Source organism: Staurois parvus, unplaced genomic scaffold, assembly GCF_062004578.1.
Source record: "Staurois parvus isolate SC_StPar_1 unplaced genomic scaffold, SC_StPar_1.0 ptg002222l, whole genome shotgun sequence".
Lineage (NCBI taxonomy): Eukaryota > Metazoa > Chordata > Amphibia > Anura > Ranidae > Staurois > Staurois parvus.
The window spans coordinates 423,249-445,118 of NW_028320018.1; the positions used below are offsets into that span (position 1 = coordinate 423,249).

Consider the following 21,870-nt stretch of genomic DNA (forward strand, 5'->3'; position numbering starts at 1 on the left):
CAAGGGGAGGCTCCTAATCTCCTGTAGGACCTGCTTCGTGTCCCTAAGATAAGAAGGAGTAGTTCGTACCAAGGGTTGCAAAAAGAAGTCAATGTATTGTCCAGCTCTGGAACCCAAGGATCCGATCCCACTTATGATGGGTCTACCAGGAGGATTCAATGGGTCCTTATGCACCTTCGGAAGGATATACATAACTGGTAGTCTAGGAGCAGAGGGACATAAAAACTCTCTCTCTTTCTTATTAATTACTTTATCCCGATATCCTTTGGTAATGATATCCTTGAGAGATTTTTTATATATATTTAAAGGGTTTTTTAACAGGACACAATATGTCTCAGTGTCACTAAGGATGTTGTGCACTTCACTGGTATATTTTTCTTTATGCATTATTACCACACCTCCTCCCTTATCAGCGGGGCGTATGACTAAATCCTTTCGGTCAAGGAGGGAATCAATAGCTATTGAAACCTCCCGATTACTTTTGTGGTTCTTAGTTTTAACGGCAGCCAAATCTTTAAGAACTGTCTCCTTAAACACATTAACATAGCTATGAGCCTGTGGAGGGGGGTTGTACAACGAAGCATTACGTAAATTTGAATGAATATTGGTACTAGGTATATTCCTAGTAATAGGGTTCTGAGAAAAATACCTTTTTAATGATAATGACCTAATAAATCTATGCACATCAATAAATGTGTGGAATTTATCAAGTTTCTTATGTGGGGCAAATTTTAGTCCCTTATCCAATAAATTCATTTCTAGTGGTGTAAGTTCCTTTCCACTGAGATTAAAAATACCCTTTTCCTTTACGTTTTCCTCTTTTTTGGGTTTGTTGACCCTTTTGCCTCCCCTTTGTCCTCTGTTCGAGCGCTTCTCTTGCGCATATTTCCCTCCCCTAAAAAATGCACCGGGGTTGATTTAGAATTAGGATTATCACCCTGATGTCTAGGATTATTAGATGGAGGCGGGAAATAGACATTAGTGCCAACTGGTGGGTCATATTGGTATCCCCCCTGTTGTTCATTATACACTCTGGGACCATTTGGTGGGTTATATTGATTATATTGATAACCCCCTTGGTTTTCACCATGTGTTCTGGGGCCTAATGGCCTCCAGTTACCCTCTCTCGATGGTGTACCATAATAGTTTGCAGGGGAATTGTAATTGTTCGCAGGAGAGTTATAATAAACATTACTTTTATTGTTATGTCCATTAGTGGGCTTCTTGTTATGGTAGTGAGCGGGTTTTTTAAACTGATTGTTTCTATAACCTTGGTCTGGATACCATTCACAATTCCTAGACCCTATGTTCTCATCGGGCATAGATTGCAATGGTTCAAATCGGTTATATGTTTGTATATTATTCCTCATAGGTATTCGATACTGATTTAATTGCATGGGATGGTATTGGGCGGGACCTTTCCAACCCTTCTTTTTCTTAGATGGTTTGGATACATATGTGGTGATCTCCATGGGGGTGGGGGAGACTGTGACAGTCTCCTCATTGATTGTTTGCCACTTAAACACTCTATTTTCCGCATAGTCTTTGTGGTCACGTATATATTTCCTACGTTTTTTAATTCGTTGTTCTTTTTCAATATGTTCTAGAAAGGTCTTAAGATTATCTGATTCTGTTCTATATTCATCTTTCTCTTTAAATGGGGTGAGTTTATCCCGTATATTATTAATTTCACCATCCAAATACCCCAGCTTCTTTCTTTTACGTAGAATGAGGAATTTCAATAAATCCAACCCAGCAGAATTGAAGTACTGAAACCATTCAGACGTACTGTTGACATCTCCTGTTTCTGGAGGAATATCCCATCTCAATGAGCGGGGAACCATATGTTCTTTCACATATCTATCCAGAAAGGAAATGTCCCAAAGCGTTCTAACCTCAGCCGAGGTCATATTCCGTAACTGTATGAATAATCCCTTAATATCATCCGTATCCTCATTGATGGTGAACACATCATCTGATATCATCGGTCTCATAGACCTAATCTCAAAAATATCAGTCATTATGCAAAATTGCAGGATAGCAGCTCAACTTCAAAAATAGGTAATAGTAAACAGTAAATCTCAGAATAAGTGAGCGCTTCAAACAACTAATAAAATCAATTAGTGAATAAAATGACTAAATAAGAAGAAAGCAGCTGAACACCAAAAGGTACCATATAAACCTTCATAATAAGAAATGCATACGAGGGAGAGGTGCAGCGCTAGCTGAACAAATATACACTTATATACTTAATAAATATACACTAATATAAAGTGCTATTAAAGTGCAAAACGGTGACTAAATGACAAGTATAGTCCGTAGCGTGCTCAAAAATCCAAGAGAGTCCTTAAAGAGCTCCAATCCCTGGATTCGTGGATGAGGTGATAAAGATAAGAATTGCGCACTCACCAGATACGCAATTCAAGTGCGCATTTAAATTTTGTGACTACATTTTCTGCTCAGTTCAAAACAGTTACGAGAATTATCAACCAAAATTGGAAAATTCTTAAAGCAGATCCAGTTTTGGCGAGGATCTTGCCGGATAAACCGGAGATTATGTTCAGGAGGGCACAACCTTTGAGAAACACTATAGCCCCTAATATCATCAACCCCCCTATTAAAACAGTGTTTTTTAACAACATGGTTGGATTTTTCCCGTGCAATAATTGTATTATATGTACATGTAATGGACACAGGAAAAGGAGGATTGATGACTTTACATCTACTAGTACTGGGAAGAATTACAAGATCAATAACTTCATATCATGCAATAGCAGATATGTGGTTTATCTTTTGCAGTGTCCATGTAAAAAGCAGTATGTAGGTCGTACCACCAGGAGACTCAGGGACCGACTGCGTGAACACGTTAATAATGTGAAAAAAGGCTACAAAGAGCACTCTTTGTCAATGCACTACAGGACCCATCATAACAGAGACCCATCTTCCTTGACATTTGTAGGAATTGATGTAGTACAGAATCATTGGAGGGGAACTAATAAAAAGAGAGCAGTTTCCCAGATGGAAACTAAATGGATTTACCAAATTGATTGTATGCGTCCTAAAGGACTTAATATAGACATGGATATCAATTGTTTCATTGACAACAGTTAGCATCAGTTTTATCCCTTTGAATCCTTTATAATGTTCCTTTATAATGTCACTTTATTGTCCATTACCCTTCTTATTGCGTATTTGGTTTTAGGTCATAGTGAAATCGTTTTTATATATATATTTTCACATATATTATATATGAGGGGATTTTTCCTCTATATAAAAAGGTTTTCTATATATTTATATATGGTTGTAATTTGTTTTATTACGTGGTTTTTATATATGCTTTGTATTATATTTAATATGTTACATGTTTTTATAGTTGAAATTCTGAATGTGAGTTTATTAAAGTATGTGGCATTAGCAATGACCACCAGATATAATCTTATTTTACATTGATCTGATTGGTTTTAATCTGATTTTAATTATTTTTTGATTATACATATTTTAATTATGCATATGCTGACTAATTTGTTAGTATATTTTTATATCTATATACAAGGTTTTGGGTAAAATATCCCCTCGATGATCATTATGCCATGGATGAGTAACCTGGTACTAATTGCTCTATTAGATTGCTCATGGGGCTGTTTTGAATCATCTTTACGTACAGGTTGCTGGGCAACACACCTCTCCCTGGTGATCATTGTTATGCCGTTTACTCCGTGCTGACAGCGCTCGCGCATGCGCAGTTCGGCGGGCTACATGAAAATGGCGCCCGATACGGAGACATAAATGGATCCATTTATGGAAACAAATACATACAATGTTTCAACCGCTGCATGGAAGGACAGTCCCAGAACTGTCATTAATAGTCTATTTCTGACAGTTCCATGACATTCCCTCCATACAGCGGTTGAAACAGCTGTATGGAGTGAATGTCCCAGAACTGTCATAAATAGAGAGAAACTGTCACAGAACTGTCCTTCTTCTCATCCTTCTCCTTCTTCTCATCCTTCTTCTCATCCTTCTTCTCATCCTTCTTCTCATCCTTCTCCTTCTTCTCATCCTTCTCCTTCTCCTTCTTCTCATCCTTCTCCTTCTTCTCATCCTTCTCCTTCTCCTTCTTCTCATCCTTCTCCTTCTCCTTCTTCTCATCCTTCTCCTTCTCCTTCTTCTCATCCTTCTCCTTCTCCTTCTTCTCATCCTTCTCCTTCTCCTTCTTCTCATCCTTCTCCTTCTCCTTCTTCTCATCCTTCTCCTTCTCCTTCTTCTCATCCTTCTCCTTCTCCTTCTTCTCATCCTTCTCCTTCTCCATCTTCTCATCCTTCTCCTTCTCCTTCTTCTCATCCTTCTCCTTCTTCTCATCCTTCTCCTTCTCCATCTTCTCATCCTTCTCCTTTTCCTTCTTCTCATCCTTCTCCTTCTGCTTCTCCTTCTCCTTCTTCTCATCCTTCTCCTTCTTCTCATCCTTCTCCTTCTTCTCATCCTTCTCCTTCTTCTCATCCTTCTCCTTCTCCTTCTTCTCATCCTTCTCCTTCTTCTCATCCTTCTCCTTCTTCTCATCCTTCTCCTTCTTCTCATCCTTCTCCTTCTCCTCATCCTTCTCCTTCTTCTCATCCTTCTCCTTCTCCTTCTTCTCATCCTTCTCCTTCTCCTTCTTCTCATCCTTCTCCTTCTCCATCTTCTCATCCTTCTCCTTCTTCTCATCCTTCTCCTTCTTCTCATCCTTCTCCTTCTCCTTCTTCTCATCCTTCTCCTTCTTCTCATCCTTCTCCTTCTCCTCATCCTTCTCCTTCTCCTTCTTCTCATCCTTCTCCTTCTCCTTCTTCTCATCCTTCTCCTTCTTCTCATCCTTCTCCTTCTCCTCATCCTTCTCCTTCTCCTTCTTCTCATCCTTCTCCTTCTCCTTCTTCTCATCCTTCTCCTTCTCCTTCTTCTCATCCTTCTTCTCATCCTTCTCCTTCTTCTCATCCTTCTCCTTCTCCTTCTTCTCATCCTTCTCCTTCTCCTTCTTCTCATCCTTCTCCTTCTCCATCTTCTCATCCTTCTCCTTTTCCTTCTTCTCATCCTTCTCCTTCTGCTTCTCCTTCTCCTTCTCCGTCTTCTCATCCTTCTCCTTCTCATCCTTCTCCTTCTTCTCATCCTTCTCCTTCTTCTCATCCTTCTTCTCATCCTTCTCCTTCTTCTCATCCTTCTCCTTCTTCTCATCCTTCTCCTTCTTCTCATCCTTCTCCTTCTCCTTCTTCTCATCCTTCTCCTTCTTCTCATCCTTCTTCTCATCCTTCTCCTTCTTCTCATCCTTCTCCTTCTCCTTCTTCTCATCCTTCTCCTTCTCCTTCTTCTCATCCTTCTCCTTCTTCTCATCCTTCTCCTTCTTCTCATCCTTCTCCTTCTTCTCATCCTTCTCCTTCTTCTCATCCTTCTTCTCATCCTTCTCCTTCTTCTCATCCTTCTCCTTCTTCTCATCCTTCTTCTCATCCTTCTCCTTCTTCTCATCCTTCTCCTTCTCCTTCTTCTCATCCTTCTCCTTCTCCTTCTTCTCATCCTTCTCCTTCTCATCCTTCTCTTTCTTCTCATCCTTCTCCTTCTTCTCATCCTTCTCCTTCTCCTTCTTCTCATCCTTCTCCTTCTCCTTCTTCTCATCCTTCTCCTTCTTCTCATCCTTCTCCTTCTCCTTCTTCTCATCCTTCTCCTTCTCCTTCTTCTCATCCTTCTCCTTCTCCTTCTTCTCATCCTTCTCCTTCTTCTCATCCTTCTCCTTCTCCTTCTCTTTCCTCATCTCCAAGGGCATTTAAATTAAAGGTACAGTGTTCTGCACTAATTTAAAGGCTCTCTGAAGCCTAGAAACCCTTTTTATAAGTCATCTTCGTAGCGAAGAAATTCGCATCGAATCGAATTTCACACTGGAATTCGCCGAATCAGCCGAATCGAATTTTTGAGAAATTCGCTCATCTCTAGTTCTCACCCCTTTGTGTACATGCAACTGCGGGGTGGAGATAATCCTGGTCACAGCAGTTTGGCCTGGTACTTATCCTTTCCTTTTGAGTTGGGCCCAAAATGGATTCCTAAACCCAAGCTCATCTTTAATCTTGAATATGAGATGGTGGGTAATCAGGCAATTTATGGGGAGACAAAAATAGACATTGTTAGGATGTCAAAAGTCAAGCAAAATAAATTGAGTGGAATGATTTTGCTGAGAGTCCGTTTTGTAAATGCAGAGGTAAGCACAGCTCATTCCTATAGGGTATGTTCATATCTCTGCAGAAAACAGGATTTTGAAGAGATTGGTATTGTTTATATGCAGCAGCCATCCTGTAAATATATTTAGTCATACACTGTTACAGTTTAACCTCTTCACGCCAGCCGAACGCAAATGTGCAGCCACCCGGCATCTGGGCCTAGACGCTGAGCGGCTGCACATTTACATTCTATTAAAAAAGAACATATGTGCCGAGAGCGTGCGCCCTGCGCACTCCCAGCACACATGTCTGGTATTCATGGAAAGGTCCCGATCTCCTCCTTCAATCGGGACCTTGCCCGATCATGTGACCGCCGTGATGGCGCGTCACGGCGGTCACGTCTCTAAACCCCGCCCCGCTTCCTGGCTTCTGAAACTCTTAAAGGGCCGGGAGGCGCCGGCATGAAGGGGTTAAGCCGATCCAGAGGAATCTTCTGATATTCTAACAATGGGTGGCCCTGCTGGCTCAATTACTCAATGGACTTTTTGTTGAAGGAGTCAAGTGAAAATTTTCAGCCATACAGCACCTACAGCCAGTCAGATGCAGGCATTGTTTGGGTATTCTGACAGCCGCTGCTCATGGTTGCTAAAATACAATAGCCCAGAAAGAGAAATAAATCTATCTTTACCATCTGTGTGAATGGAGGAATGTGTTAGATTTGTTTATTTGCTGCTGCTAGGAAGAGAGATGGTGGCAGTAAAAGTATATTACCTTAATGGATAGAAAATACATTTTATGTCTCTCCATCCTAACTTCAGGTGAAGGAGTTTGATTCAATATCTCGTTTGGATCAATGGCTGACCACCATGTTACTTCGGATCAAGAAATCAATCCAAGGAGATGGAGACGGCGACCTTAAATGAGGTGGAGATGTGCCGCCTAAACACAACTGATCCCTCTTTTACTTTTGTTTTTCCAAATGATGTATTTTATTTTTTTACATTTTTTTTTTTGTGCCAGTAAAGTCTGTAATACAACACGGTGTGGATGGCTGCATGTCATCTCCATGAGTCAGTAGTACAGGGAATAAGTGACTTCTTAAATAATGCAAAGCATTTTCAGCAGGCAGTGACAGTTCCTTTTTATGTGATAGGACACAGACTGTGTGCAAACAGATGTAGCTCTTCTCTAGTAGGACATCAGCTGTTGGCACACAACATGGACAGTCATTTGGTGGGCTAAACCAATATTCCTAAGCATATCAGGAAGCCGAGTGCCGAGCATACCTTGAAGTTGAACCTGTCAGCCAGTATGTGTATTTAATAGTGATGACCCTGCCAAAAAGCCGGTATCACGGCTATTACAAAATTATCCAGAAAAATGTCTTTTTTTTTTTTTGTTAATTTTGTTCCACTTTGTTCTGTGATCTGATTTTTCATGCCTTTCTGGATAAGCCCACCTACCGGCATACCTTTTGTCCACTTAAAAAACCTTTACTGACCTTTAAGGAAATCTCATTGGACAGCGGATAGCAGTTGGCGGAACTTAGCAATGAGATCAGAAAAAGTCTGATCCCTAGTAACAAAGTGAAGCTAAATCCAGAGAGGGGACAAAGAGGTTATTTGTTGTAAAAAAAACCTTCCCTGTTGGCCTCTCTGATTTATTTTCACTTGGTTGTAGCGGGCCTGATTTTTCCAAACTCTAGAGTAGGCCCCGCCCACCTGTCTGCACCCCGTCCAAACAAAATATCCGAAATGAATTTCTTGCATTTCCCTAACAATGTGAGAAATATAATCCGAAAAGGTTTTCTGACTGATACTAAATTCTAGCAGGTCCTTGCTTGTAGGCAAGGCTCTAGGTTTTAAATGTTTCAAGTGGACCCTTTATTTTGTTGTACATGCAACGCTTTCAAGCCCAACTCCAGGTTTTTAGTAATCCCTCTCCCACCCCTCTGTCCTACCTCCCTCTAGCTAACTGCTGGTAGGAGAAAAAAATAAAAAATTCAAATGCCTATTTTACATATCTGAAGCTACAGTCACATGAAGATCCTTTTCTCTTAAGCCGGCCATAGATGAGTCGAAAACCAACGTTCTCTTAATTGAAAAATGAAAATGGCGCATACGATTGTGCCATCATCTGTTTCCAACAGCGTGTTGGATCCGGCACTTTCAATTGCACAAAAATCACGTGTCGCAGCTGGCGACAAATAAACAATTTGACGACTGACGAGAATTTTCGTTCGGTTTTTAACTAACCTATGGTCTGCTTTAATCCGTATACTTACTGAAGTCCTTCGGGGGTTACTACCTGCTTTATATGCACACCTCCTATTGGTGGAGGCTTTCCAGCAACCAGGTCTTCTCTCATAAGTATAGACAATTGGGTGCAGGGAGGGGACTCATGCCCAAGAAGATAAAAAGCAGGAATCAATTAGTCCCCAGGGCAGGATATTAGCTCCACACCACAGGCTGAAGGAGAGAAAATTGCTCGATTCAACACAAGTGATGGGGGAATCCCTCCCGCTGTGGTATTGTATTCTGACAGCAGGTGGTTTCTCCGCCATCAACATACAATGATTACTGCTGCTCCCTATAGCCGGTGGCAGTGATCACACAAAAAAGACAGGCAGGTTGTACTTAAGTCGATCAATAGTTTCGATCCATCTATGGCCACCTTCAGGAAATACGATTTCCAATTAAAATGTAATTTGTTTTTTTCCCGGAGTTGGGCTTTAAAGAAAAGCAGTGTAGGGAGACCTCATAGTTGCCATATTTCATGTTTTGAAGGTTTTAGTGTTTTGTTGAAGTCTGAAGTATAAAACGCCTATGTATTTATCTCCTCCCAGGGCTGTTTTAGTAAAGTAGCAAAAAGGGCATATGGTGTAGGTCTGACAAGGGAGCCCACAGACAGGCTTTCTGGACAGATGATGTTCTAAAAGAGATCATAGTTTAACCCAGGGGTGGACTGACAACTCATGGGGCCTCCGGGCGAGTGCTCCAATGGTCAGTCCGCCCTGCTTTAACCTGTATGTTAATAAGGACAGCCTCCCCTTTTCATGATTGAAATGTATTGCCCCAAAGCCCCCTTGGCCACAGCTCTGTTGTATTGAAACTTCGTACCCTTCTGATTATTTTGCCATAGCAGAATTGTGTAGCCAAATCTTCAGTTCTGCTGCCCCAATAACATCATGCTGTGGTGGGCTTAAACTACACTCATGGCTTCTGACTTTCTCAAAAACCACTAAAGCCTGAAAAGTCTGGAACATGCAAGCCTTTCCATCTTGCCTTCTTGGAGCATGCTATTTACTACTGGTTACAGGTCATTATAGGTATGCCATTCATTTCTAGTGCTGGTTTAATCAACATCATGGTTGCCGGCACCATGAAAGTGAACCTGAGGCCAGGCTGGATATGTCTGTTTGGGTATTAAGCGACAAACGAGCTTCAATACAAGGCTTCGCTGAGCTCTATTGCTGCAGTGAGGCAAGTCATCCTTAAAGGATAGGTTCAAATTTTGTAACACATTACGCCCATATTCAGGGTGTAACAGGTTACTGTAGCACTGGCCCCCTGCAACTCCCCTCCCATCCCTCATTGTGACAGCTAGTAGGGGATCTTCCCTCCCCAGTAGCTGTCACAATTTGTGGCCGTGTCCAGGGGCGGAGTGACCATTCGAGAACTCGGGCAGTGCCCGAGGGCCCGGGGTCAGTAGGGGGCCCCATGAAATGCCCCTGGTACCTTTTTTATAGGCTTTTTTTGAGTGTGGGCAAGGACACAGGGGCCCCATGATTCCCTATTGCCCGAGGGCCCCATGAGTTGTCAGTCCGCCCCTGGCCGTGTCATTCATTCACAGAGTTCTGTGAATGGGAAACTACAAGTTCTGATAGCCTTTGCAGCTGTCAGCTTTAGGTTCTTAATGAACTACCATGGCGCTGTTGAGGTTGTTCATTGATTCTTCTTGTGACTGGAACTGCCTGCCCATACGAGTGGACAGCAGGGGTGGACTGACCATTGGAGCACTCGGGCACTGCCCGAGGGCCCGGGGTCAGTAGGGGGCCCCATAAAATGCCCCATGTACCTTTTTCATAGGCTTTTTTGAGTGTGGGCAAGGACACAGGGGCCCCATGATCCCCTATTGCCCGGGGGCCCTATGAGTTGTCAGTCCGCCCCTGGTGGACAGCTTACAGTCTGCAGGAGTCCTGCATGGCAATCGTGATCTGCTGATCGCTGGCGCAATGCTCTTCATTATCTCTAAAAAAAAAAAATGTATATATAGTAAATCCACATTTTTTTTTACCTTAAAAGTGAACTTATCCTTTAAAATTTACAGCAGAAGGACTGCAGTTCTCCAGATTGTACTTTCAGCAGCTCGGCTCTACCTGCTTCCTTCTCCCTGCAATGCCTTCCAATCTTTCTCTAAGGCTGGCCATACACTATACAATTTTCTGTCCAATTTCTGCTCAATTTCCTTTAGATTTACTTTAACAATGTAGTGCAAGAACCTGACTAATTGGATACAGTTGAAAGTGTTGTTAGGTTTGACCTCCTATTATGTGGTTTTTGGGAAATCTAAACCATAAATCTCAAGAAAATTGTATAATGTATGGCCAGCCTAAGTGTAGAGCGAGATCTGGGAGGGGAGCTGGGAGCAGAAGGTCTGATTTGAACAACTTCAGTGCTTCTGTTGCAAATTTCTAGACGCCATGTATATTTTGCTCACTGAATACAAAGGGTTCTTTGATTGGACGGGGTGGATATTGTGATGTCACAGCCCCTCCTCATCCAAAGAGGGAATACCTTATATTCATTGAAACAAATACAAGGCATTCTATGAATGACAGCAATGCCCAGCAAGCGGCAAATTGTATAATGTATGGCCAGCCTAAGTGTAGAGCGAGATCTGGGAGGGGAGCAGGGAGCAGAAGGTCTGATTTGAACAACTTCAGTGCTTCTGTTGCAAATTTCTCCTCAGTGCCTGCAGTTACAGCGGTCGGGAGGGCGGGGGGGGGGGTTGTTTTAAAGCTCATCTGCTGCCTGCTAATACTCAAATGCCCATAATCTGGCCACAAGTTCAATTTTAGGTTCAGGGGAAAATGGGTGATAAATCTACTTTTCTGTTGGCACCTATTTTAAAATGTGTTGCGTCCGATCTCATAAAAATCTTTGTAGGGAATGTTGGAGACTTCAGAGGACCAAGTGCAGTTTTTTATAGCCGTTTTCCCTGTGTATTGGGCTTGCTGCTTGCAAGACATCTATTATTATGTGTGGAGGCTCAGAATATTCAGTGTCTGTATGCTATAAAAGTAAAACCACCAAAAAAAAGCATGCACTTGTGGGCTGGTTAACGTCGGGTCTGTTGCTCAAATGACACATTTAGTAATTGTCTAGTTTTTTTTAGGTGTTCACCATGTATAAGGGCTTAACTGTTTGATATTCAATGCAAACTAGACAGCTGGATGCCTTGTTTTCATTTAGCAATGGGAAGATATTCATGCGGTTGGCCAATACCACTGACATACGTCCTATAAATGTGCAGCCCCTTTCTATTAAACATTGACTTACTGGGGTCAGTTCACTGATGTGAATGTTCATATTTTATGTATGAACAAGGGCTCATCAATAGATTTACAGGAGAGACGTCTTTTTTTTTTTTTTTTTTTTTTTTTTTTTCGGTCATGGGCCAAACTTTGCTTTGACGGAAAGCAAAAAACGTGAGAGATTTGGGCTCTGCTGGCTGTTTACTGTAGGAGGATTCTATAATAGGTACAAATAGGTAGACAGAATAGATAATAGAATATATAGTAAAATAATATAAAGAGAAAGGTCAAGTCTATTTTTATTTCGGGGGACTGGTAAAGACATACTCATGTAGTCCCCATTCACACTTGTTTTCCAGCGGTTTTTGAAGCCTTGTTTTTTAAGCGTTTTTTCATTTTTTTTTTAATCATTAGGCGTTTGTGTTTTGGCCAAAAGAAAACAGTGTCATCTGTGACATCATGGGGTTTATTTACTAAAGCTGGAGAGTACAAAGTCAGGCTCACGTCTGCATAGAAACCAATCAGCTTCCAGGTTTCATTGCCAAAGCTTCATTTAACAAGCTGAGGTTAGAAGCTGATTGGTTTCTATGCAGAAGGGAGTCTGATTTTGGACTCTCCAGCTTTAGTAAATAAACCCCCATATGTCATCATCTTTGCGAAAGGTCTTCTATCCTGCAGCTTACCGGTTTTCATGCTGTTACTCACTGTGGCGGAACCCCGCTATATATTTGTTTTTAGTTCTGCAGATGGAGCTTCTATAGTGATAGCTGCGGTCTTTCAGGTCCTGTAGCAAACAGCTTTCCCTTTGTACACTGACCATGGAGTATTGATCGCTTGGTACTGCCATCAATTATAGAACAGCTTGTATTTTTTATTCTTCTTTCAGGTAAACGTTTTATTACATGTAATGCAGCATACATCAGTTGAACAATTCAGTAAGATACAGACAAAGATACAGCTCATCAAGAAGTCAACCAAAAGCATACATAGCAAATAGACGCCGTGTATATTTTGCTCACTGAATACAAGGCGTTCTTTGATTGGACGGGGTGGATATTGTGATGTCACAGCCCCTCCTCATCCAAAGAGGGAATACCTTATATTCATTGAAACAAATACAAGGCATTCTATGAATGGCAGCAATGCCCAGCAAGCGGCACCCTGTGGTCAGTGTGTAAAGAGGCAGCCACTGGAGCAGCACCTGAAAGACTGCTTGTTATTGTTTTACTTGTCTTTTAAGTGTTTTTTCATTTTTTTTTAAGCATTAGGCATTTGTGTTTTGGCCAAAAGAAAACAGTGTCATCTGTGACATCATATGTCGTCATCTTTGCGAAAGGTCTTCTATCCTGCACCTTACCGGTTTTCATGCTGTTACTCACTGTGGCGGAACCCCGCTATATATTTGTTTTTAGTTCTGCAGATGGAGCTACTATAGTGATAGCTGCGGTCTTCCAGGTCCTGTAGCGAATAGCTTCCCCTCTGTACACTTCTTTCAGGTAAACGTTTTATTAAATGTAATGCAGCATACATCAGTTGAACAATTCAGTAAGATACAGACAAAGATACAGCTCATCAAGAAGTCAACCAAAAGCATACATAGCGAATAGACGCCATGTATATTTTGCTCACTGAATACAAGGCGTTCTTTGATTGGACGGGGTGGATATTGTGATGTCACAGCCCCTCATCCAAAGAGGGAATACCTTATATTCATTGAAACAAATACAAGGCATTCTATGAATGACAACAATGTCCAGCAAGCGGCACCCTGTGGTCAGTGTGTAAAGAGGCAGCCACTAGAGCAGCACCTGAAAGACTGCTTGTTATTGTTTTACTTGTTTTTTAAGTATTTTTTCATTTTTTTTTAAGCATTAGGCGTTTGTGTTTTGGCCAAAAGAAAACAGTGTCATCTGTGACATCATATGTCATCATCTTTGTGAAAGGTCTTCTATCCTGCAGCTTACCGGTTTTCATACTGCTACTCACTGTGGCGGAACCCCGCTATATATTTGTTTCTAGTTCTGCAGATGGAGCTACTATAGTGATAGCTGCGGTCTTCCAGGTCCTGTAGCAAACAGCTTTCCCTTTGTACACTGACCATGGAGTATTGATGGCTTGGTACTGCCATCAATTATAGAACAGCTTGTATTTCTTATTCTTCTTTCAGGTAAACGTTTTATTAAATGTAACGCAGCATAAATCAGTTGAACAATTCAGTAAGATACAGACAAAGATACAGCTCATCAAGAAGTCAACCAAAAGCATACATAGCGAATAGACGCCATGTATATTTTGCTCACTGTATGCAAGGCATTCTTTGATTGGACGGGGTGGATATTGTGATGTCACAGCCCCTCCTCATCCAAAGAGGGAATACCTTATATTCATTGAAACAAATACAAAGCATTCTATGAATGACAGCAATGCCCAGCAAGCGGCACCCTGTGGTCAGTGTGTAAAGAGGCGGCCACTAGAGCAGCACCTGAAAGACTGCTTGTTATTGTTTTACTTGTTTTTTAAGTGTTTTTTCATTTTTTTTTAAGCATTAGGCGTTTGTGTTTTGGCCAAAAGAAAAGTGTCATCTGTGACATCATATGTCATCATATTTGCGAAAGGTCTTCTATCCTGCAGCTTACCGGTTTTCATGCTGTTACTCACTGTGGCGGAACCCCGCTATATATTTGTTTTTAGTTCTGCAGATGGAGCTACTATAGTGATAGCTGCGGTCTTCCAGGTCCTGTAGCGAATAGCTTCCCCTCTGTACACTTCTTTCAGGTAAACGTTTTATTAAATGTAATGCAGCATACATCAGTTGAACAATTCAGTAAGATACAGACAAAGATACAGCTCATCAAGAAGTCAACCAAAAGCATACATAGCGAATAGACGCCATGTATATTTTGCTCACTGAATACAAGGCGTTCTTTGATTGGACGGGGTGGATATTGTGATGTCACAGCCCCTCCTCATCCAAAGAGGGAATACCTTATATTCATTGAAACAAATACAAGGCATTCTATGAATGACAACAATGCCCAGCAAGCGGCACCCTGTGGTCAGTGTGTAAAGAGGCGGCCACTAGAGCAGCACCTGAAAGACTGCTTGTTATTGTTTTACTTGTTTTTTTAAGCGTTTTTTCATTTTTTTTAAGCATTAGGCGTTTGTGTTTTGGCCAAAGGAAAACGGTGTCATCGGTGACATCATATGTCATCATCTTTGAATCTTCTTCTGCTTTTTCTGTGTGGTGTTGCGGTGTCCTGTGCTATCGGCGCTCTTGAGACATTTTCGCTATACCAATTTCTTCCCAGGCCACTTGTCACGGTTATTGTAATGGACATCAAAGGGGTCATAGAGATTCTTGTAGGCTCTCACCAGGTGGATGGAAGTCTCCACATCCAGCATGGACACTCCAGAGCCCTTTATTTTATTCACAGGCCTAAGGTTGTAAGCAGGGGGGAGATACAGCACAACAACCATAGTGCACTTTATTGAAGGTAAATGGTTCTACCCACAAAGTTGGACATCAAAAAACAAAAAGAATTAGGAAGAGGAGCCGCTTTATCTCGGCTGTCCATCTGGACTTCATGGATGGATGGGGGAGCCAGATGCCCAGCATCCAGACTGTTGTCAGGCAATCCAACCAGGCCTGGCGGCTGGTCTTCCATTTGGTGTGCTCAACCCCAATCATTGTGGCCTCTCTGATGACATCACCAATGGAACATGCGCAGTAGCAGGATGTGTTTTGAGGCAAATTCCTCTTCCTCTACTGGAAACATGTCCTGCTATTGTGCATGCTCCATTGGTGATGTCAGAGTTGCTGGAACAATTGGGATTGAGGATACCGAGCGGTACATCTGCCGCCATGCTTGGTTGGATTGCCTGAGAGCGGCCTAGACGCTGGATATCCAGCTCACCAATCCATCCTTGAAGACCTGGTGGATAGATGAGATTTATCGGCTCCTGACCCTATTATGCTCTATGCTCTCTGATGCTCAACCTTTGTGAGGTGAACTATATACACTCAATAAAGTCTGTTCCACTGTTATACTGCATTATGGTTGTTTCCCGGTGTCTCCACCATCCTCCCTTTGTGTTCTCTCGGGTGGGGTCCCTCCTCCATGGCAGGCAGCAGCACACCTAGTAGCGGCAGTTGCCTATGTTTAGGTTTTGGGCTGCCCCATCCATAATCTCCATCACTTTGTTGTGAAGTACACATTCTGAGCAGTTTGTTTTTAGTTCCAGCATTTTTTCACACAGTCATCTATTTTGTGTTTTTCCTTTTGTTAATTTACATCAAATAACAGACCATTTGGAGTTTGAGCGCTGTGTGCTAAGCGCCTTTTTAGACGAGCGGCTATTTCCTGAGCTTGCGAAGAGACCATTTGTTATACACCACTTCCAAGGCACACGTTCCTACAGAGTGGCTGTAATGTAAATAGGTGCTGCAGCGACCACTGGCTGGAACCGCCGATAAAGTGAGAGAATGCCACTAGCGCACCACGGATCACCAGAACCAGCTCAAAGCTTTATTCAGCGATCGCATCATTGTAACGCAAACAACATTTCGGAGCCACGCGGGACCCCTTTATCAGACCTGTGGCCGGTGCAAAAAAGTGCTAAAAACACGTTAAGCGCATTTTCAGGTGCTTAATTTTGAAGTCTATAGGGCCAAAAATGTTCGTTTCTTTCCCCCTCCCCCCCAAAAAAAGCTCATGTGCTTTTTTGAGTGACCATTGGCTGCATAATGCTCCGACACCATAAAATGGGAGCCTTCATGTTGAGTGTTGTTGCATTTTTGGAAACACATGACAAATTGCTCAGGTGTGAATGGGGGCTTAGGCTTTGAATAAACTGCATATCAGTGTATCTGTTCTTCTGCCAGTTTCTTTTCCACTTGCTAAAATATCTTTTTTGATCATTTTTTACATATAAAAACAATGGTGCATTGTATATTGGTACAGGGCCTGCTGCCACCTAGGAAGAACGTTTGGACAGTCATGTTCATTTACTCCTTTTTAAAGGTTTTTCTTCTCTAAGCTTAAAGTGGATGTCTGCTTTAGACACCTCACCCTACCCCACCCCAGCTCACCTCACCCTACCCCACCCCGCCCCACCCTACCTCACCTCGCCCCACCCTACCTCACTTCACCCTACCCTATCCCACCCCACCTCACCCTACCTCACCCTACCTCACCCCACCCTACGTCACCTTACCCTACCTCACCCCACCCTACCTCCCCTCACCCTACCTCACCCCGCCCCACCCTACCTCACCCTACCCTACCTCACCCTACCCTACCTCACCCTACCCTATCCCATCTCACCCCACCCTATCCCATCTCACCCCACCCTACCCTGTCCTACCCCACTCCGCCCCACCCTACCCCGCCCTACCTTACCCTGCCCTACCCTACCCCGCCCTACCTTACCCTGCCCTACCCTACCCCGCCCTACCCCACACCGCCCTGCCCCGCCCTACCCCGCCCCGCCCTGCCCCGCCCTACCCTACCCCACCCTCTGTGTAGCATCCTAGATTAAAACCCACAACTCAAGCTTTCAAATGTCCTTCCACCCTGAGTGACCATGGGGGAGATTTATATAACTGGAGCACTCAGAATTTGATGCAGCTGTGCATGTGCATCAGCTTCAATTAAGCTTTGACGAAAAGAAAACAACCTAGAAGCTGATTGGCTTCTATGCAGGGGTGCACCAGATTTTGCACACTCCAGCTTTAGTAAATGTCCCCCAGTGTATCTAAATGGGAAGGACAGGTACACTTGCCGTATACTGGTCTGCTGTGATCCTTAGCCATGTGCTGTTTTTTTTCCAGTTAGGACCCCACCTCTGTCAATGTATGGTTTCACATACAGGACTATCCTGGCTCTGTTACCAAGCATGGATGTGGTTCCTATTTTCACCTATAGGGGTGGAGGGGGGACCATTTAGTATTATTACACAGAGCGATCCTAAACGGGGTGGGGTGGGGTGCTTTATTTATAGAATACCCTTTTAATGTGCACCCACAGTGAGGGCAGCCTGTAGAAAGGTTACTTTCTTTATATAAATACATCCTGCCTATTTACTAGCTGTCAGTAATGTAACTTTTATTGCTGATTTTGTTTTATTGCCACGATGTAATGAATTTTAGTTCGGCTTAGGATAGTAGCTTCTTTACTGAACAGAAGTAACAGGTGCACTTGATTATACTCATGTATCGTTCAGAGGAGTGTCATATTTTTTACTTTTACATTGATTTAGAATTAAACAATATATGTATTGAAAGATACCAAGGAAATGGTTATATCTTTAGGTTGTTACATTTTGCCTAGTATTTCTTCCTGCCACTTGTGTGATCTGCCAGATTTTAAATGGGGTTTTGTATGTAATGATTTTTTTTAACTTCGCAAAAGGTCTTCTATCCTGCAGCTTACCGGTTTTCATGCTGTTACTCACTGTGACGAAACCCCGCTATATATTTGTTTTTAGTTCTGCAGATGGAGCTACTGTAGTGATAGCTGCGGTCTTCCAGGTCCTGTAGCGAACAGCTTCCCCTCTGTACACTGACCACGGAGTATTGATCGCTTGGTATTGCCATCAATTATAGAACGGCTTGTATTTTTTTTTTTTCAGGTAAACGTTTTATTACATGTAATGCAGCATACATCAGTTGAACAATTCAGTAAGATACAGACAAAGATACAGCTCATCAAGAAGTCAACCAAAAGCATACATAGCGAAAAGACGCCGTGTATTTTTTGCTCACTGAATACAAAGCGTTCTTTGATTGGACGGGGTGGATATTGCGATGTCACAGCCCCTCCTCAGCCAAAGAGGGAATGCCTTATATTCAATGAAACAAATACAAGGCATTCTATGAATGACAGCAATGCCCAGCAAGCGGCACCCTGTGGTCAATGTGTAAATAGGCGGCCACTGGAGCAGCACCTGAAAGACTGCGATGATCACTTTTGTAGCGCCAACTACTATAGTGATTTCCAGCTTCCCCAATGGCCCAGAAGGTATGAGGTTGCAAGCTTTCATTGTGAGGAGCTGGACCATTATAGAGTATGCAATACAAATATTTTCAGCATTTCAGCTTTAAAAACCGATTATGCTGCAGGATAGGGGTGGATATTGTAAAGTCCAATAAATCAGCTAAATACATTACAAGTGCATCAAAACAAACGTGTGCGATGTCTTACCATTTTTTTTTTTACACTCAGCCACAACCAAAGTAAAAATAAGCCTGTCTCCTGCCAGCATGCTGTAATAAGAAACACTTGCTCTCTGTGATCTGTCAGACACATTCCCTCCTGAGTCAGAGCAGTGCTGCAAGGATTAGTTGCTTCTGTAACAGACCCCAGACACCCACGACTGGGTATCTCTGTCAAGAAGCTGCTTCTCAGGCTCTGGAACACGAGACCAGTGACTCTGGCTATTGTTACCCCAAGATCCAGGCGACACCAGATTTGAAGCATGGCAGAAGGTAGACTAGTTTATTTTAACACAGATACAAGGGAACAATCCCCCCTCCCTGCATAATGACACAGGGCGGGGCAATCTACATTTAGTAACAAGAGACACACCAACAGATAGTCCCATCAGGAGGGAGGGCTGCTGGAGACACCACAGCAGACCACACAAGACTAGACGGCACCAGTCTTGAAGGAAACCAGGCAATAAACTATTTTATTTTAGCACAGATACGAGATATATATACGTTCAAGGTAACAACTCCCCCCCGCATAATGACACAGGGCAGGGCAAACTTCCTTTAGTAACAAGAGACACACCAGCAGACAGTCCCATCAGGAGGTGGGGCTGCTGGAAACACCCCCTCCCCCACCAAGCCAATACACATAAGCACATACATCCCATAATAGTTTGCTCCCAAGCAAGACACACAATAGAACAATGGGATGCAACCACATGGCATTAAACAATCTACAACCCCCACCCCACCTTTACATGTCTACACAATATTAGGACAGATCACCCTGTACCCATAACAGGCACAGGGTGACTTATAGATAAGAGGGATATGGGCAGCTGAGACGGGTCTCCCCACCTCTCCAAAGTGAGCTGGGTTCCATGGGCCCCCCACCCAAAGTGACTCCCGTAACAGCTTCCACGAAAGGAGCAAAGGTCACCCTCTGCAACTGCTGGCAGGGGACAGGTTTTTCTGCATGGGCTGTGGTTGCTTTACAAGGAAAACAAACAGTAGGACTTTGCATACATTTGTTTACATGTATCTGGAATGTATTTAGTTGATTTAAAGCTGGATTCCAGGAAGTCAGCTCCTTCTGTAAAATAGGAAGGCACACTATGAGTTAAGTGCAGTGAGGTGCATGACACCTCCTGGGCTTAGCTCTTTTATTTATATCTGACACCTTTTATAGTACTCCCAAAAGACAGCTATCCTTGTAGTTCCAGGAGAGCAGCATTGATCCTTCTAAGCTCTGCATTTTAAACAGGAGAGTCGCTGTAGCTGCTATGCCCACCCCTTCTGCTCCTCCTGCCTGTTCACAGAAGCCTTTGTATTATGTGAACACATTCACAAAATACAAAGGCTTCTCTGAATGGGCAGCAGAGGGGAGGGGTGGGAATAGCTGTTCTGTGTGCCTTTCTTCTCTTTCATAGCCCGGAGTGTCTGCTGTAATTCCCGGTACAGCAATACACCTGTTAATTGGAAACAGTAGAGATAAGCCCGGGAGATGACATGCAGCTCCTTGGACTTAACTCATAGTGTGCCATCACTTTTTATCCCTGGAATTCAGCTTTAAACGGAAGGCTTGTCATTTAGTTTTCATGTATGTAAATCATCTTAGATCTCTTTAAAGATGACCTCACTCAGCACATAGAGAGTGGTAGTGTGTTCAATCCTGTACTGTACAAGGTGGAATTCCCTTTACAGGTTAGAAAACGCAGCATGGCCAATTTTAGATTGCTAAATATAACATCAGACTCTTTTATCGGACTGCTTTGATGACATAACTGTTGATTTTGTGCTGGTCTTTAATTTCAGGTGATCTTCTTTCTTTTTTTGAGATGACCTGAAAACAGTATTTTTGCACAGTTGTGAAATATGCATACCCCTCCGTGTGTCTCAGTAACACGATGCAATAGTTTTTGTAGTCCTGTGTCCGTCGTTCTTGTGTGTCTTGATGTAGATTTTTTGAGTATATTGTGAGTTAGTTGATGGCATGTGTGTGTTGGCTGTTGTGTTTTAAATTGCCGCCACGATTCTCGGACTATATAACAGACAATCTGTCTTCCTTCTAGGTGTATTATGATGTATCCTATATACAATAATTCTAAGCAGGAAACACTTGGACTCTTTTTGTGTGCACATGTACAGTTAATAAAGTGACAATATGCTACAGCACCGACTTGTTTTGTCTGTTATTGCTCTTAAAGAATGTCAACTCAATATTTCATTTTTCTGATAGGTGCCTGCTGTACCATATACTTGTATAAAAAAAAATCTCCTGTTTGGTTAGTATTGCTTCCTTTACGTAAAATCCCTGGTGTTCCTGCAAGTCCCTCTGCTTTCCTATTTAAAACTGCCGACACTAGGCATGTGGTCAGTTTAATGACTGTGCTGGGAACTCCGCCTACCTGTCCTGCAATGGCCAAGACTTGTGCTGAAATGGCCACCTGTTCAGTGTTATGCTGTTTCTCCTCCCCCCAGCTCAGTAAGCTCCTTTTGAAGCTGAGAACACAGGGTTATATGATCACTTATAAGAAAAAGGGGAGAAAAAAAAGGTATTTCTAATGTTTTTATACAGTGTAAACACAAATATTTTTCCGTTCATTTCTATTTTAAACTGAATGGTTTGTTTTTAACCACTTACCCACCACCGTATAGCAGATATGCTGCTACACGGCGACACGGGTGCACAAAATCACATATATATACATGATTTTGCATTTCCGGGTAGGGGGCGCGCGTGCTCTACCCGCGCTGCCATCCGCAGCCGTAGATGTCAATTGCCGGGTCCCAACCGGTGATTACCCGCAGGCACCTGGTGATTACTGACAAGCACCGACGGAGAGGAAGACCAGTTTTGTTTACAGTCTACCTCCCTGTCAGCTCGGGCAGATCGCTGGTGCCATGCAGGTCTCCTTCATACTGTCAATGTTCTCTGTGTGTTCATACCT

At 42.8% G+C, this 21,870-nt stretch overlaps 1 protein-coding gene across 1 annotated transcript in view; it reads left to right on the plus strand.

Annotated features, from left to right (window-relative positions):
* The window catches only part of LOC149431533 (beta-soluble NSF attachment protein), a 90,613-nt gene extending 69,519 nt beyond the window's left edge, over nucleotides 1-21,094 (plus strand). The window contains exon 11 of the mRNA XM_089665504.1: nucleotides 6,992-21,094. Coding sequence (XP_089521630.1) covers nucleotides 6,992-7,096 — 105 coding nt within the window. The 3' untranslated portion in view covers nucleotides 7,097-21,094. The remainder of the gene's footprint in view (nucleotides 1-6,991) is intronic.
* Nucleotides 21,095-21,870: the final 776 nt, after the last annotated feature.